The sequence below is a fragment of the Catharus ustulatus genome, chromosome 10, assembly GCF_009819885.2.
Source record: "Catharus ustulatus isolate bCatUst1 chromosome 10, bCatUst1.pri.v2, whole genome shotgun sequence".
Taxonomy (NCBI): Eukaryota; Metazoa; Chordata; class Aves; order Passeriformes; family Turdidae; genus Catharus; species Catharus ustulatus.
Window position 1 is genome coordinate 16,908,154 of NC_046230.1, and position 14,452 is coordinate 16,922,605.

General features: G+C 42.1%; 1 protein-coding gene across 1 annotated transcript in view; it reads left to right on the top strand.

Annotated features, from left to right (window-relative positions):
- The first annotated feature begins 309 nt into the window (after positions 1-309).
- PSMD1 (proteasome 26S subunit, non-ATPase 1) overlaps positions 310-14,452 on the top strand; it is a 64,771-nt gene continuing 50,628 nt past the window's right edge. Inside the window, exons 1-13 of the mRNA XM_033068856.2 lie at positions 310-459; positions 2,548-2,591; positions 3,534-3,607; positions 3,882-4,051; positions 4,839-5,044; positions 6,250-6,393; positions 7,108-7,334; positions 8,698-8,761; positions 10,470-10,598; positions 11,605-11,693; positions 12,314-12,392; positions 12,888-13,061; positions 14,007-14,118. Coding sequence (XP_032924747.1) covers positions 444-459; positions 2,548-2,591; positions 3,534-3,607; positions 3,882-4,051; positions 4,839-5,044; positions 6,250-6,393; positions 7,108-7,334; positions 8,698-8,761; positions 10,470-10,598; positions 11,605-11,693; positions 12,314-12,392; positions 12,888-13,061; positions 14,007-14,118 — 1,528 coding nt within the window. The 5' untranslated portion in view covers positions 310-443. The remainder of the gene's footprint in view (positions 460-2,547; positions 2,592-3,533; positions 3,608-3,881; positions 4,052-4,838; positions 5,045-6,249; positions 6,394-7,107; positions 7,335-8,697; positions 8,762-10,469; positions 10,599-11,604; positions 11,694-12,313; positions 12,393-12,887; positions 13,062-14,006; positions 14,119-14,452) is intronic.

Consider the following 14,452-nt stretch of genomic DNA (forward strand, 5'->3'; position numbering starts at 1 on the left):
GCCGTGGGATGCTCAATGCCCATGGCACAAACGCGGGCACCGGCAGGGTGACTCGTGGAGAGCTCACAGCTCCGGCCCCGGCAGTGGTGCGGGGTTTTGGGGCGCGGGAGGCCGTGAGGAGCCCATGGGGGCTGTGGGGAGCCCCAAGAGGCCTGCGGGGGTAGCGGGGCGTCCGTGAGGGGCCGCGGACGGTACAAGGTCCCCAGCGGCAGGGCTGCCCTCCTCCCGCCTGCCTGTTTCTCCGCCGTCCCGAGCAGGCGATCACGCGGGCACCTTTCCCGAGCGCAGCGCGGAGCCGCCGGAAGAGGCCCTTGGCGGCACTTCCGGGCCGGGCAGCGGCGGCGGCGGCGGAACCGCGGTTGGCCCGGACCGGACCCGACCCGACCCTCGCTGGACCCTTCGGACCTCCCCGATCCCCCCTCCGAGGGCAGGCGGGTGGCACCATGATCACCTCGGCCGGTGAGGCAGCGGTGCGGGGCGGCGTTGTCCGCCGGGGTTTCGCTGAGTCAGGGCCGTGACTGAGCACCGCCGCGGCTCCGCCGGGCCGCCCGTCACGGGGCTCCCTCGCCCCGGTCACCCCCGGACGGCAGAGAGAGACCACCCCGGTGCCCGGCGGTCCGGCCCTGCCGGCTCTTGAAGCCCGGTGCCGTGTCCATCTCCTGCCGATGTCTCACGGGGGCTCCGGTGGCTTTGGGGGTCGCCGGGCAGGGGCGCGGGGCTCCCACGGTGTGAGCGGGAGGGTTCGGCTGCTCCAAGTGAACGGCGCTTTTTCCGTGTAAAACCGGAGGGCGCTCGGGAGGTGCAGCAGGGACTTGAGAGGGGCAAGAGGAAGGAGTTTGGAGTTCAGAAACGCAAATACCTTGCGGAGGAAACGTCAGAAGGAGTACAGGATAATGAAGCGTGTGAGGAGCTGGATGTTACGCGGTGTTTGTGCATCTCTTGGGAGCCTGATAGTGTAAAAAATTATGGAAAGTATTTCCAGAAATGCTCAGGCCAGAAATTAACGTGCAGCTGGTTGTGGCTTGGCGAGAGGGTGTCAGTGCCCAGGTAGCTTTCTCTTCCTGAATCGCTTGCTTTAAGTTTTTATTTTAATTGAGGAAATGTAGGAATTAATTTTAGAGGCATTTAAAAAAAATGTAAAGATGGTATGTGGGAGTGAGGTATGCAGGTGGTGTGTAGGAGTGAGATTGTGTTCTCCCGATAGATCAGGTAAATGCAGGAACTTATTTAAAATAATAATAATTTTAAAAAACCCTCAAAGCCAACGTTTGGTGCAGAGGTGCAGGAAATTACTTGAAAGAGCTGGAAGTGGGATGGCTGAATCTGCCTTTTTTGCCTAAGAGCCATGTTGGTGTTCGTTCAGTTCCTGTTATTGATGGATGTGTGTCTAACCTGGTTTTTAAAAACAATACCTGATAATGGAGGTTCTGCAACTTCATTAGGCAAAGGAATAAACGTGAGAAAACTTTTCAGGTCATCAAACCTCATTCTTTGAGGCTTCACTGAAGTTTGCTGTTACTGTTCTGTTAATATCTGACACAAAGATCAGATTTTTCCCTTCCTGCTGGCAGCTGCCCTGAGTGCTGCACTCTTCCCAGGTCTCTGTAGAACAACCAAACCTCCAGCCACCCTTCAGGAACTGACTGCCAGAGCTCCCTGTTCTTACTGCCCAGCTCCAAACACCCTGCTTTGCTCATGACTCAAACGTGGTGCCCAGCACTAAGCACGGGGGCTGGCCAGGGGTGCCAGGGGAAGGGAAGGTGCCTCATGGCTCTGCCAACAACTACTCTCACTTACACATCTGTGGGAGGTTTGGGTTCTCTGCCTCCCACTGCAGCCAAATGAGGTTATTGATCATATTTCATCTTAGCCCTCTGTACTGTTCAGATTCTGTATTTGTACATTTTGTTTTGGACCTGCACACACTCCTTTTACATTTGTCAAGATCTTTTGGAAGCCTAGTTCAGCCCTCCAAAGGCTTGCTGGCCTTTCCAATTTCATGTGTTTTTTCAGATTTATAGAAGTTGTCAAGCTGTACAACAGATTAAAGATTTAAAGCAGTGAATTGTGTTGGACTTTGATCAGATCATAATCCAGCCCTTTCCATTGCATCTTTGCAGTCTAACAGTGAAACCACCTATCCTGTTCTTCAGATTAAGCTCCTGAGAACCTCTCAGTCATGTCAGTTAAACAGAATTTCTAGAACTGTACAAATGTTCTGGGACAGGATTAGCAGTCAGAAGCATGAAGCTGTGAGGTACATCTCCTCTTATCTATGAGGCCAGTTTCCTTGGCATGGAAAAATTCTTTGTTTTCCCCTAGGAAGGATCACTTTTTATAAATAATGTACCTTTTCAGTTTTAAATTCTGAACTATTTTACATTATATTTAATACAAACTAGACTCTGATCTTTGAAGTTTTATACTGAAGATTTCGAATCAGCATTCCAGAGACAGACTTCTTTCCTGTTCTGTTGCTTTTGAACTAAAAGTCAAGCTTACTTTTGATGCAGAGAAACTGAAGGTAACTATTATTTTGTTTTGTAGCTGGAATTATCTCTCTTCTGGATGAAGAAGAGCCGCAGCTCAAGGTAAGCTCTTACATCTGAGAGGAATAATAGCTTTATGCAGAGAGCTTAAAATCAAAAAGAAGCAGATCTCAGTAATTTATGGTTAGACAGCAACAGGTGGGACCTAATTGTATCTAGCCTGAAAGCTAAAAGAAAGGGCTTAAATAAATTATAACAGATTGCAAACTTCCTTGTTTTGTGCATGGATCAAACAGGAGCTTCAATGCAAAAGTCTGTGTTCATGAGAACTCCCATCTCTCTGGTGGTAATGGGGCTTTGTTACTTAAAATTGTTCCAGAGACTGCATTTTGATTACATAAAAATCAAAGCTGAAGAACAGCTCAGGCTTTTAGAATAATTTAATCTATGTAGAACAAATCACAGTTATAGTTTTCCCTTGGAACAAAATCACAGTAATAATATGAGAAGAAGAAAACAGCAACAGATACTTTTCAGTACACAGAACACCAACATTGAGTGGTTGTGTGTTGATGGAACACACACTTTTCAATATTTGTAATTCTCTAGTTGTTTCTCTTGGATACAGACATAGGTAGTGATGTATCTGAATGATCCCTGATTTTGCTGTGAACTGATTACAAGTGGGCTGATTGTGGTTTGTTCGTCATCTAAAGTACTGTGGCCATATAGATAGAGTTGGCTGCTGTGTGCCACAGGTTGATTCCATGTGCTACACAAAGATTGTTACTGTTTCACCTATCAGACATGTCAGCCAGTCATTCATCAGAGAGAGGCCATGGGAAGGAATACTAGAGTTGTCTCACCTGTGAAATGAGCAGCTCTTGCAAAGATTAGTGAATGCTTGCAAAGATATTTTAAAATAGAATTTGCTGTTGAAATGGGTCAGTGTTCATGATATTCATCCTAGAATGCACTTAGTTTTTACTGGGGAAAGGTGAAAATGCGTTTTTAATATATACAATGTAACTTTTTTGTTTGTAGGAGTTTGCTCTTCACAAGTTGAATGCTGTTGTCAATGACTTCTGGGCAGAAATCTCTGAGTCAGTGGACAAAATGTAAGAGAAGACACTTAATACTGCTTAAAAAGAGCGTAAGATATGAAGTGGATGTAATTCTGGTTTCTTATGACAGTGGTGTCTAATTAGCCATTCTGACAATGGCTAATACAGCATGTAGCTCTGTGTTTCCTAGAAAGCCCTAACGTGTGTGGGTGTGGGGTTGGAGTTCTGGTCCCAAAGATGCAAGTTCAGTCCAGCTTGTACTTGAGTCATGTGGCCTTAAAGAAATCTGAGCACACAGAGCTGATGCTCTTCTCTTCCTCCTCTGCAGTGAAGTTCTCTATGAAGACGAAGGTTTTCGGAGTCGCCAGTTTGCTGCTCTGGTTGCTTCTAAAGTTTTTTACCACCTGGGAGCCTTTGAAGAATCCCTGAACTATGCCCTGGGAGCTGGTGACCTCTTCAATGTGAATGACAACTCAGAATATGTGGAGACGATCATTGGTAAAGAGCTAAAGAGTTGCTGCAAAGGAAAAACTTTTGTGTTGTCAAAGCTACTGTAACTTTGAAATTTCACTTGGTTTAGCTTTTCCTCTGTATTCTTCTTGCTGTCTTTTGTTCATTTAAGCTGATGCTACAGCTAATTTTACCCCATTTATTTGTACTTATATTTTGGGATTCTGTGATGGAACTGACTTTGGAGTTCTGGAGTTTTTTTCCTATTCTTAACCTTTATTCTATAGTGAATTCTAATAAGAAAATTGGTTTTGTTTGTTGTCCTTTCTGTCATTTGTGTGCTGATACTATCAATTTCAGCATGACTTTGGAAATAATAGACTGGTAAATGTAGCTGCACACCTAATTGAGAGGGACAGTTGTATTTATCCATCCACAACAAGATGGCAAGTCAGCAGTTGACTGCAGGTGTAATTTAAATGCCTTTTAAAAATCTCATCTGCTGGACTCACTTTGCTTTGTACAGGATATGATGGAGCTAGGGCTGGTGTTGTCTCCCCAGCTGGTGTTTGCAGTGGAGCTAGGAAGTCTCCTACACACTTGAACAAAGATCATATCCTTGGTTTTCTTTTTAAAATACCTACTTGATTTCAGCAGTAAGATCAGAGTTTGTTAGGAGATAATAGAAGTGTCTTCCACTATTATTTGTATATGACTACACAAATGTGTAATTTCCCATATGGTACTTGTACATGCTGGTCTCTTCACCTGTACAAAACTGCAAAAATCTGGGAACTTGACTTTTTCCCCCCATATTTGTTCATTATCTCTTCAGCAAAATGTATCGACCACTACACCAAACAGTGTGTGGAGAATGCAGAGCTGCCAGAAGGGGAGAAGAAACCTGTGGATGAGAGGCTGGAAGGGATAGTGAACAAAATGTTCCAGCGCTGCTTGGATGACCACAAGTACAAGCAGGCCATTGGCATCGCTCTGGAGACACGCAGGCTGGACATCTTTGAGAAAACCATCCTTGAGTCGGTATGTGCAAGAGACAGGAGGTGCCTGTAGCTAGGCTTTTCCAGGTATGGATCCAGAAGTCAAGTGCAAGATCCATATTGCTGTGGAACTTGCCCTGTTTTGTATGAGCAGAACAAAAGATAAAACTCAGGGTGTTCAGTTCAGCATGTTCATGGAAAGCAGAGCCACTCAGGACTGTCAAGTATAGGATGATCCTCCCTGCCTTTTGGAAATCCTTGAGCTACAAGTTTATGAGAAAATATTCTCAGGAAGCTTGGCTATGTGCCCTCTTCTTAAGGTATTCCCTGTCAGCTACTGGCAGAGATACAATACTGGCACAATGTAAGAACAGCCCTTTTATTTAGTTATGCCTGTCATCTGCTGTAATTCGCTGTGGGAAGGAATTCTTAGGGCTGGGTAAGTGATTTATTAATGGCAAGCAAAAGTAAAAATTCTGGTAGGTGGGTGAGCTGCTCTAATTTTCAGTGACTGTGCGGTCTTGGCCTGCCCTGACTCCAAGATGGGGCACCTTGTCTGTAAAATCTTTCACTGAGGGTTTAAGTTAATTGTTGTTATTGTTAGTGGCAGTAAGAGAAGCAGGCCTATAGTCATCTGCAGCAGCTCAGTACTTGTGTTCAATGTTGTTATGCTGTAGTATCTCAATCATATGCCAGACACATCGCTTGAATCCTTTAACTATTACTGCTTTTCAGTTCACACCTTTTAAATATGTTTGGATGTCTCCCATTTCTGAGTATGAGTGATAATCATAAAGCATCCATTTTGCTTTCTTTGTTCTCTTTGTTGTCCTATGCATTTAATAATTTACCTATTATAAATCCCTCATTTTGAATTACCTTTCTGAGGTCTAGTAACCAAATCAGTTTCTCAGACTTGATCTTTTCTTGGTGCATGGTTTGTTTTGCTGGAATTTTATGTTAGTGCAGTGAATGTTTGTTTGAACAAGAAGGGTGAAGGGATGATAGGTATTGTCCTTTTAAGTTAACAATTTGCATGTTTTAACTTCTGAATTAAATGTTGGTCCTGCATGATTTTGATAGTGTTTTTTCTTTTCTTATATACACCTGTATATAAGCTTTTCTGAAAATGGGAAAGGAAATGTGTTTGATCTGTCTTTTAAAATAAAAAAGGGTAGCTTTATTTTCCTCTCTAAATCCTGCTTGTCAGTCTAAACCCCTGTTTGATATCCCTGAATTTTATTTCAGAATGATGTTCCTGGGATGCTGGCCTACAGCTTGAAGCTCTGTATGTCTTTGATGCAGAATAAACAGTTTCGTAATAAAGTCTTGAGAGTTCTAGTTAAAATCTACATGAATCTGGAGAAACCAGACTTCATAAATGTGTGCCAGGTAAACTTTCCAAAATCATGTTTAAAGATAATAAGAAGTTACTCTTCTTTAGGTTTATTTGGGGTGAGATCTACCTGTTCTGTCTTTTGTTCAGTTAAATGAAATATCTTTTCCTGGTTGTGTGCTTTCAACATATGTCAGAGTGAGACCAGCTTGAAAAAGAGATGTAAAGATTGCATATTTGGTCAATTTATAGAGAAAGAAATCTGTTCAAAGGCAGTTTGAGGACACAGACAACTGAGACAGAATATTTTAGGGAGTATCAGATGGTAAGTTCACAACTTGGAGTTTTATTTATTCCTCACAAGAACATTTCTAGTGCTTTGGTTTTTTGGTAAGCCATTGTCTGAAAGTGTTTAGACAACCAGTTGTGAAGTACTCAGATACTCTCAGATCTTTGCCAGTCTTGGTGTGCCACATACATGACTCAGTGTTATGCCTGTTTCATTTCAGCTGAGACATCCCTACAAAATGACTTCTTCAATGTGCTTTTGCAATTTTTGTGTCTAGTAGGACAAGTCTTGTTTTTCTATGAAAACTCTTCTGAGTTTTCTATTGTCTTCAATGAAAGAGGGAAAAGTTTTCTTTCTTTGAAGGGGTGTTCTGTGGATGCAGCAGATAAGGGTATTGGAGTGTGGCCTTGGGTAGTGTTGCTTTCTCATTATGAAGTATCTGATGTCTTCTGTTTTTTTCCCTATTCTTTCTCTTGCTCAGTGCCTGATATTCCTGGATGACCCACAGGCTGTGAGTGACATCTTGGAAAAATTGGTGAAGGATGATAACCTTCTCATGGCCTACCAAATTTGCTTTGACCTGTATGAAAGTGCGAGCCAGCAGTTCCTGTCTTCTGTCATCCAGAACCTCCGCACGGTTGGAACTCCCATTGCCTCCGTGCCTGGATCCACCAACACTGGCACTGTCCCTGGATCAGAGAAAGACAGGTGTGGAGATTGACTTGAGAGGTGCTGGAGTTGTTTGGCTCCAGTCCTGCTCTAAGGGAGCCTCATATTCCATGTATGGTTGCTTTTTGCAAGCTATCAAGTTACTCCCTTTTATTTAAGTAATCGGCAGGACATGCTATTTGCTCAAAACAAAATTGTGTAGTACCAAAATCTGGTTTTTAGAGGGATTTTCCTTTGCAGTTGAGATAAGCACAGAGCAGTTACATTGGGGCTCAGCTAATGAGCAGTGATTCATTGAGCCACTGCATGAGTTGCTTGGGAATGCTGATTCTGTGTGGTCTTTGCAGCAACTTGCAGAGCTGAGGAAAGGAGGAGTTCAGGGAAAAAACTCTTCACAGCTATGTGCAAGTTTGGTTTCACCATAACAGCTTGTGAGAAGAGTGAGCTCAGATGCTACTGTGCTGTCAACAGACCCTTTTGTACTTGTAGTTCAGAAGAGTTACTTCAAATCTACTTTTAGTTTTAAAAACATGTTCAGTGGTCAGTATCATAGATCTTAACTGCAGGGAGCTGCTGTTAAGAAAAATCTAAGTTGGCACTAACCATTCTGTCATCTTTATTTCTTCTTTTGGTGACTTACAGGAGAATTGGCCAATCTATGCTAAGGTTGCTGTCCAGCTCAGGGGCTTAGAAGAAGTTAGTTCTCCATTTGCTCTGTAATCACCACAGAATGCTTGCTGGTGCTTTGACAGCCTGCACAGCCTGCTCCCTGCACTTTCTTTGGTAGTGTGTGGTGGAGAATCACACCTTGATCCAGGCTGGTTGAATGTAAGGGTTTATCCAGCTGTGGAACTGTATATGAATACTTTTGAATCAGTGACACAGGCATGGCAAGCATTTTCCTCTTCCTCTCTTATTTTCCAGTGGGAAAAAAGAAAAGACACAGAATAATTTATGTCAGTCTGTGAAGCATTAGTAAAAGGTGCTAACAACAGCTTAATATGTTTCATTTCCATGTCAACACTCTAGGAGCCATGCTAACAGTGACAAGCACAAGGCTTCTAGGGGAGGATATAATTATCCTTAATGCCTTGTTTGTTGACCTTGTTTTCTCACCTGTGTCTGTTCATTCCCTACTAGCATCTTTGTTTTTATTGTCTCTGTGGATGGTGTAAGAGAGTAGGGTTTTCCAGGCCTGTGTCTTCAAGTTCCCTGAAAATTGAGTGGAGGGGATTTTCTGCTGAGCAGTAAGCTCCAGATAGTCAGCCCTTGTTCTATCAAAGTCCTCTTTTCCAGTCGTCATCTCCAAATCCCAGGCTACTCCTTCAGGACAATGTTCAACCATAATTACAGTAGTTGACTTGTTGCAGGTGATACATTTTTCATTTTTGTTTTATTTCAGTGATGCAATGGAAGCAGAAGAGAAACCAGGAAGCACTTGTGCAGCAGGGAGGTCTGCGGAAATTGTGAGTGCTGTTTCTGAAACAGACCTTACTTAGTTTTTCTTACGTGTTCTCTTTGGATATCTAGGATTTCTAAATTGGTTTGGCTAATAAAGAATGGAATTCTTTTTCTATCTTGCTTGGAGACAAGGTGACTGATTTCTGAGGGCCAGATAGCTGACTTAATGTCCAGCAGTTTGGATACTGAAAGCTGTGTGACAGTGGGAAATGCTCAGAGTTCAGTATGAATTACTGAGTTTTGAAAAAGAAGACAGAAGGATCTGGCTCATGTGTTTGCTTATTGATATTGAAAGAATTAACTCATCCCAAAAGAAAGGGCCTGAAATTTAACTGCTGCTGAGAACCTTAGGGAGTGAATTACCTTGATGCATTTTTTTCCCTCTCTTTCAAATATTCAACTGTAGTTCTGGTTGGATAGAACTGATGCTGTTCAGCAGGGATGACAGGAGGGTATGCTGATGTAATATAGTTTGTTTTCCATGAAGGCGTAAAGTTACCTCCAGCCTCCATGGTGCTGCGTTGCTGGACCAGTTGGTTGGAATCTTTTTGTTTAGTTTTTTACCCAAGTCTTGGAGAAAGTGAGTTCACTTCTAACGTGCACATACAGTTGCATTTCAGCATGTAGAATAGTTAATGCAGTTTTGACATTTCCAGTGCTGAAGACAAGAAGTTCCACCAGAGAAGAAGGTAAAACCCAAGACAAGTTGTTTTATATTTTTTTTTTATGTTCCCCATGGTAAATGTTTGCAAACAAAACCTGGAAATCTTTGAAAGATTCTTGCAGATTACTTAAAAATTAATTAAGGGGGAAAAAATAGTATTTTCTTCAAATTATATTTCACAAGGAAAACAAAAGGGGTTGAATTTCTTGCCCCAACCAAGGAACCTTGACAGTGCTTTTGTACAGGAAAGGTGTCTTGAATCAGTTTCTGCTGTGTTGGCTTTGCTGGTTGTGCCAAGTACACAAAACAATCTGTGTGGCCAGAAATGTTCTTTAGCTTAATCTTCCACAATTCAGAATGCTGACTACAAAGAAATAATTGAGGGAATTAGTTTAAGGGGTGAACTACTCATGCTTGACTGGTCTGTGACCAGCTAGCAGTGTCAGGACAAAGAACTGCGCTGTGCTTTTCACCCTGCTCAGAACGAACTTCAGTTTCTACATGTCTATTTTCAACTGTTCCATCATGAGGAGGAAGGAGACTTTTCTCAAAGAGCTCTTGAAGATTAATGTATTAGAATCCTAGTTCTACTAGCTGTTGTTCTAGATAAAGATTACAAGAATGATGCTGCAGCTCAGCACAGGGTCATGCAAAGTATTGTAGCTTTGTGGCCCTGTCTCTGAAAGCTTCCATGGAAATACAGGTTCATTTATAAAAGGGTTTGCCTCTGGCAGGAGATACCGTGAGGCCAAACAGCAGCTTGCAGAATGTTAGATATCATCCATATCGTTTTTCTTTCAATGAAAGAATACATTTCTTTTTGAAGAGTCTTCTCCCACCTGCATTGTTGAACACAAAAGATTTGATTTCTGGGAGGTTTGGGCTTATGCACCAAGGACAGAAACAATGTCCTTTCAGTCCTAAAACCAGAGAAACTTTGGAATATGGTGATGGGAACATACCAGAGCAGCTTCTCATGAATTGTATTTTAACAGAGCCATAGTTGAGTTCTCATGGAATTTTTTTTCCTTTTCTGCTTGTATGTGAAGAACCCAGAACCTAAGGACCAGATCTCAAAAATGATTAAAATTTTAAGTGGGGAAATGGCCATTGAGTTACATCTGCAGTTTTTAATACGAAACAACAATACAGACCTCATGATCCTCAAAAACACAAAGGTAAGAGACTTTGTTAAATATGATTGTATTGGATGTATCTGATTCATACTGTGTTGGTTTGGACCATGCTGCTGTTGTTTTTACTGATAGGCTGCTATTAGCATGTCGATATTTTAATTAATTTTTTTCTGATTCATAGCAACTCATTTTTTGCACCCCCCTGTTTTTTTTTGGTGGGTTTGTTTTTCATCTTTTAAGTAAGATGGGCAAAATTTACCCTCCAGCTCATGTCGGCTCCATTGCAAATGCTGCTGGTTGGGGAGTCAGCCAGGACTGTGGATTACAGAATGTTGGTATATGGGTTGAGATGTTAGGCAAGCTCACACCTTCAGCTTGGCAAGGGTATTCCGGTGTGTAATAAAAGACCAATATTTCCACATTGGAGACAAAACCAATCAGGTACTTTAATGTAGACAGAGTTAGGAATGGAGTACTAAGTTGTTTTTTTTGGAAGGTGTTACTCAAGGGTGGGCAAATTAAAGCTTCCAGGTAAACTAGACTCTTAAATCCTTACTAGAAACCATAGGAGAAGTTCTTTATTTGTGAAATAAGATGCACATCATCAGTAAAAGTAGTAGGGGTTACTTGTTAGCGGGTTCATCTATTTCAGATGACACTTCAAATGTATTGGAAAATCTTTTCCATCTGCTGGTGAAGTGTTCAGGAGTGATTCTGCAGTAGACTTCTGGGAACAGCCTGGAAACATCAGCAGCACTCACTGTGCAGTGCTCAGTTCTGGGAAGCAGAGTGGGGTGGTTTTCCAGTTAAGTGGCAATTGGAGCAATCACATGTCTGAAAGAAACTCGCAGAAAGGATCATTTTGCATGGGGAAGATGGCTTGAGGAGATGTTAGAGTGTATTAGCAATCTATTAGCTGATTACAGGGAAATTGCTGGTTAAAGTGAGGATCATTACAGTCCATTTTTCTAAAGTGCTGGCAAGCTTATTTAGCGACCTTGGGCGGATCTTTTGCTGATGATGCTACTGATTGTTCTTGTTCTTTCAGGATGCAGTGAGGAATTCCGTGTGTCACACAGCAACTGTTATAGCAAACTCCTTTATGCATTGTGGGACAACCAGTGACCAGTTCCTTAGGTAAATCTATAGCAAGGAAACTCCAATGTCATTTAGAAGTGTTTGAACAACACTGTTGCTCTTCTTAACTTGATACTTTCTGAGTGGTAACTGCAGAACTTTAATTGGTGTTAAAGGATTGTTTCCTTTTCTCTGTCCTCACACACTGACTTTGTTTGCCTGCTAACTGCATGAGCACCTTGGAGGCTGAAGATCTGGAATTTCTCTTCTCTTTGTTTACCAGTTAGAGTGTTTCTAAGAGGATGTATCTTTTTATGGTAGAGACTGACAGTACTGTATGGCTCTTGTAAGGGAAATGCTGGGGCTGACCTTATGAGGGACTTAAGGAAAGCTGCAGAAACTCTGCTAAAGTTTCTCCCAGAGAGTTGGTGGGCTGCATATTGAGCAGTTCTCTATCTTTCCCTGAGATCATTCATGTCTGGAAGCTTGACTACAATCAGACAAAAATCAGAACTAATGAAGGGGAGAGAAATGTAAAGTGGAAATACGGTTAGCTGTCTTCCCTACTGGAGCTGCTTTTTAGTTTGAAAGGAGTCTTCAGTGCTCTTAAACTCTGCTTGCAGGATTAGGAACAGGCTGTATGAAAAACTTTGTATAACCTTTCTCTTTGCATTTTCTAGAGACAATTTGGAGTGGCTGGCCAGGGCCACTAACTGGGCCAAGTTTACTGCTACTGCCAGCTTGGGTGTTATACACAAGGTAACACTGCAGTCATTTCCTTCTGCTCAGTGTAAATGCTTGACTTGTGAACATTGAAAACATGGAAATGGGAATTCTGAATGGTGCCTGCACTCCAGTGTACCTGGCACAGCTATATTTTGTGTCTTTGCACTAAAAAGCTGTGTTTATGTTATTTTGTCTGGCATCCAATATAATTTATAGTATGTTTTGCTGCAAAACAAAAAGGTGCTAAGATAACATGGCTTAAGGAGAGAGTATTTTTTCTAACTCTTTGTTTGTGAGTTGAACAGATTTAATAGTTTCTAGGTATTAAAACTGTGGGTGGTTCTTAAGTGATTTTGGGACACACCAAAGTTCCTCACTGTAGTAACTTCCATTAAGTTTGAAGGAAGTGATGTGTGGTACTGAAACACTGATTTTAGTGGGAAAAGTTATGGCTATAACACACATTTAAATATCACTTCGCTGTTTTTTCACATTTCATTTGCCACTGTCTTCCTACTGGACATCCAGGGCCATGAGAAAGAAGCTTTACAGCTGATGGCAACCTACCTGCCCAAGGACACCTCTCCAGGGTCAGCCTACCAGGAGGGAGGAGGCCTCTACGCCTTGGGTCTCATCCACGCCAACCATGGCGGGGACATCATTGACTACTTGCTGAACCAGCTGAAGAATGCCAGTAATGATGTGAGTACTGGGCTCGGCAATGAGCCTTTGTTTTTTTGGGAAGATGCAGGAGGGTGCTGGCTGGTGTAGTGGGTGGGGTAGAGGTAATTAAGCAGCACTGTGGTACTTAGACCTCCTCTGTGTCTTAAAAATTTGTTAAAGGTTGGTTTTAACAACCTGTTGTTTAAGGTTTAGGTAGGATTTTTTAGGAAATTCTTATTTGACAGTGACTGTAGCTTCATCATATTTACTACTTGTTATATTTGCTTTGTTTTGCTAGTAGACCTGCAGCATTCAGGCACTGTTATTGTTTACAGTTTAGTTGTCAGGGAAATAAACCACAAAATGTTTCTGCTGACCTGACCTGTGGTTTTAATGCATCTTGCACAATAACAAGTGTTTTACTTCTGCACTTAGTGTTTGTAGACCTCTAAGAAAAATATACTTTTAAGTTGGGAATAGATCATTGTGCCAGCATGTTCCCTCTTTTCTCCCTGTGGAATCTCAGATTATTTTTTTTCCTAATTCCATGAACAGATCCCACTAGTCTTACTGTAAATTAATTAGAATAAAAGATGTTATTTTTAAGTGGGTTCCTTTTAACTTTTTTATTTAAAAGCCATTACTAGCTAGTGATTTTTACACATGGCACAGATTTATGGTTTTACATAAATCACTCAGTGGGAGAAAAGATCTTGAAGTTACTGGAAAGTCTTCTGTGCTATATGTTAAGCTTCTGCAACTCACTGTTTATGGGCTTTTGAACTGTTTTCCTTCTATTTTCTGCCTCTTTCACTGGACCTGCTGCCTGAGACAGTGAAAGTGGTATTTCTAGCAGGTCAAGAGATCATTTTGGGTTGGTTTGGGTCTAAAAGGTTGCAGGTTAGAATTGATGGAAAGATGTCTACTGCAGCTGAAGCCATACTGTTCCGTGTTTGCTGACTGAACTTGCATATGCTTCTCTAGATTGTGCGACATGGTGGCAGCCTGGGCCTGGGGCTGGCTGCCATGGGGACAGCACGTCAAGATGTGTACGACCTGCTGAAAACAAATCTATACCAGGATGATGCAGTGACAGGTAAATGTTCTGCTTTCAAAGCAAATAACCATCTGAGGCCTTATCAAACACCTGGGGCTTTTTTTTGTCGTTTTTTTTCCCCAGCATTTATGTTAACTGCATAGATTGTTTCTAGCTGTCTTTTATGTCTTTACATGCTAGGTCTTTAAACAGCTCCTTATTTTGCTCTATTCTTTAATTTGTATATGCTTTTTCTTTAGTGTGGCTGATTTCCAGAGCCATGTGCTTTTTGAGCTGAGAGATAGGCATGGAGAAGCTTGTGGGAGTTACTGCTGCCTTGGTGGGGCTTGTAGGAAAATGATCTCAGCAGCTCTTGGCCCAAGGAAATGATAAT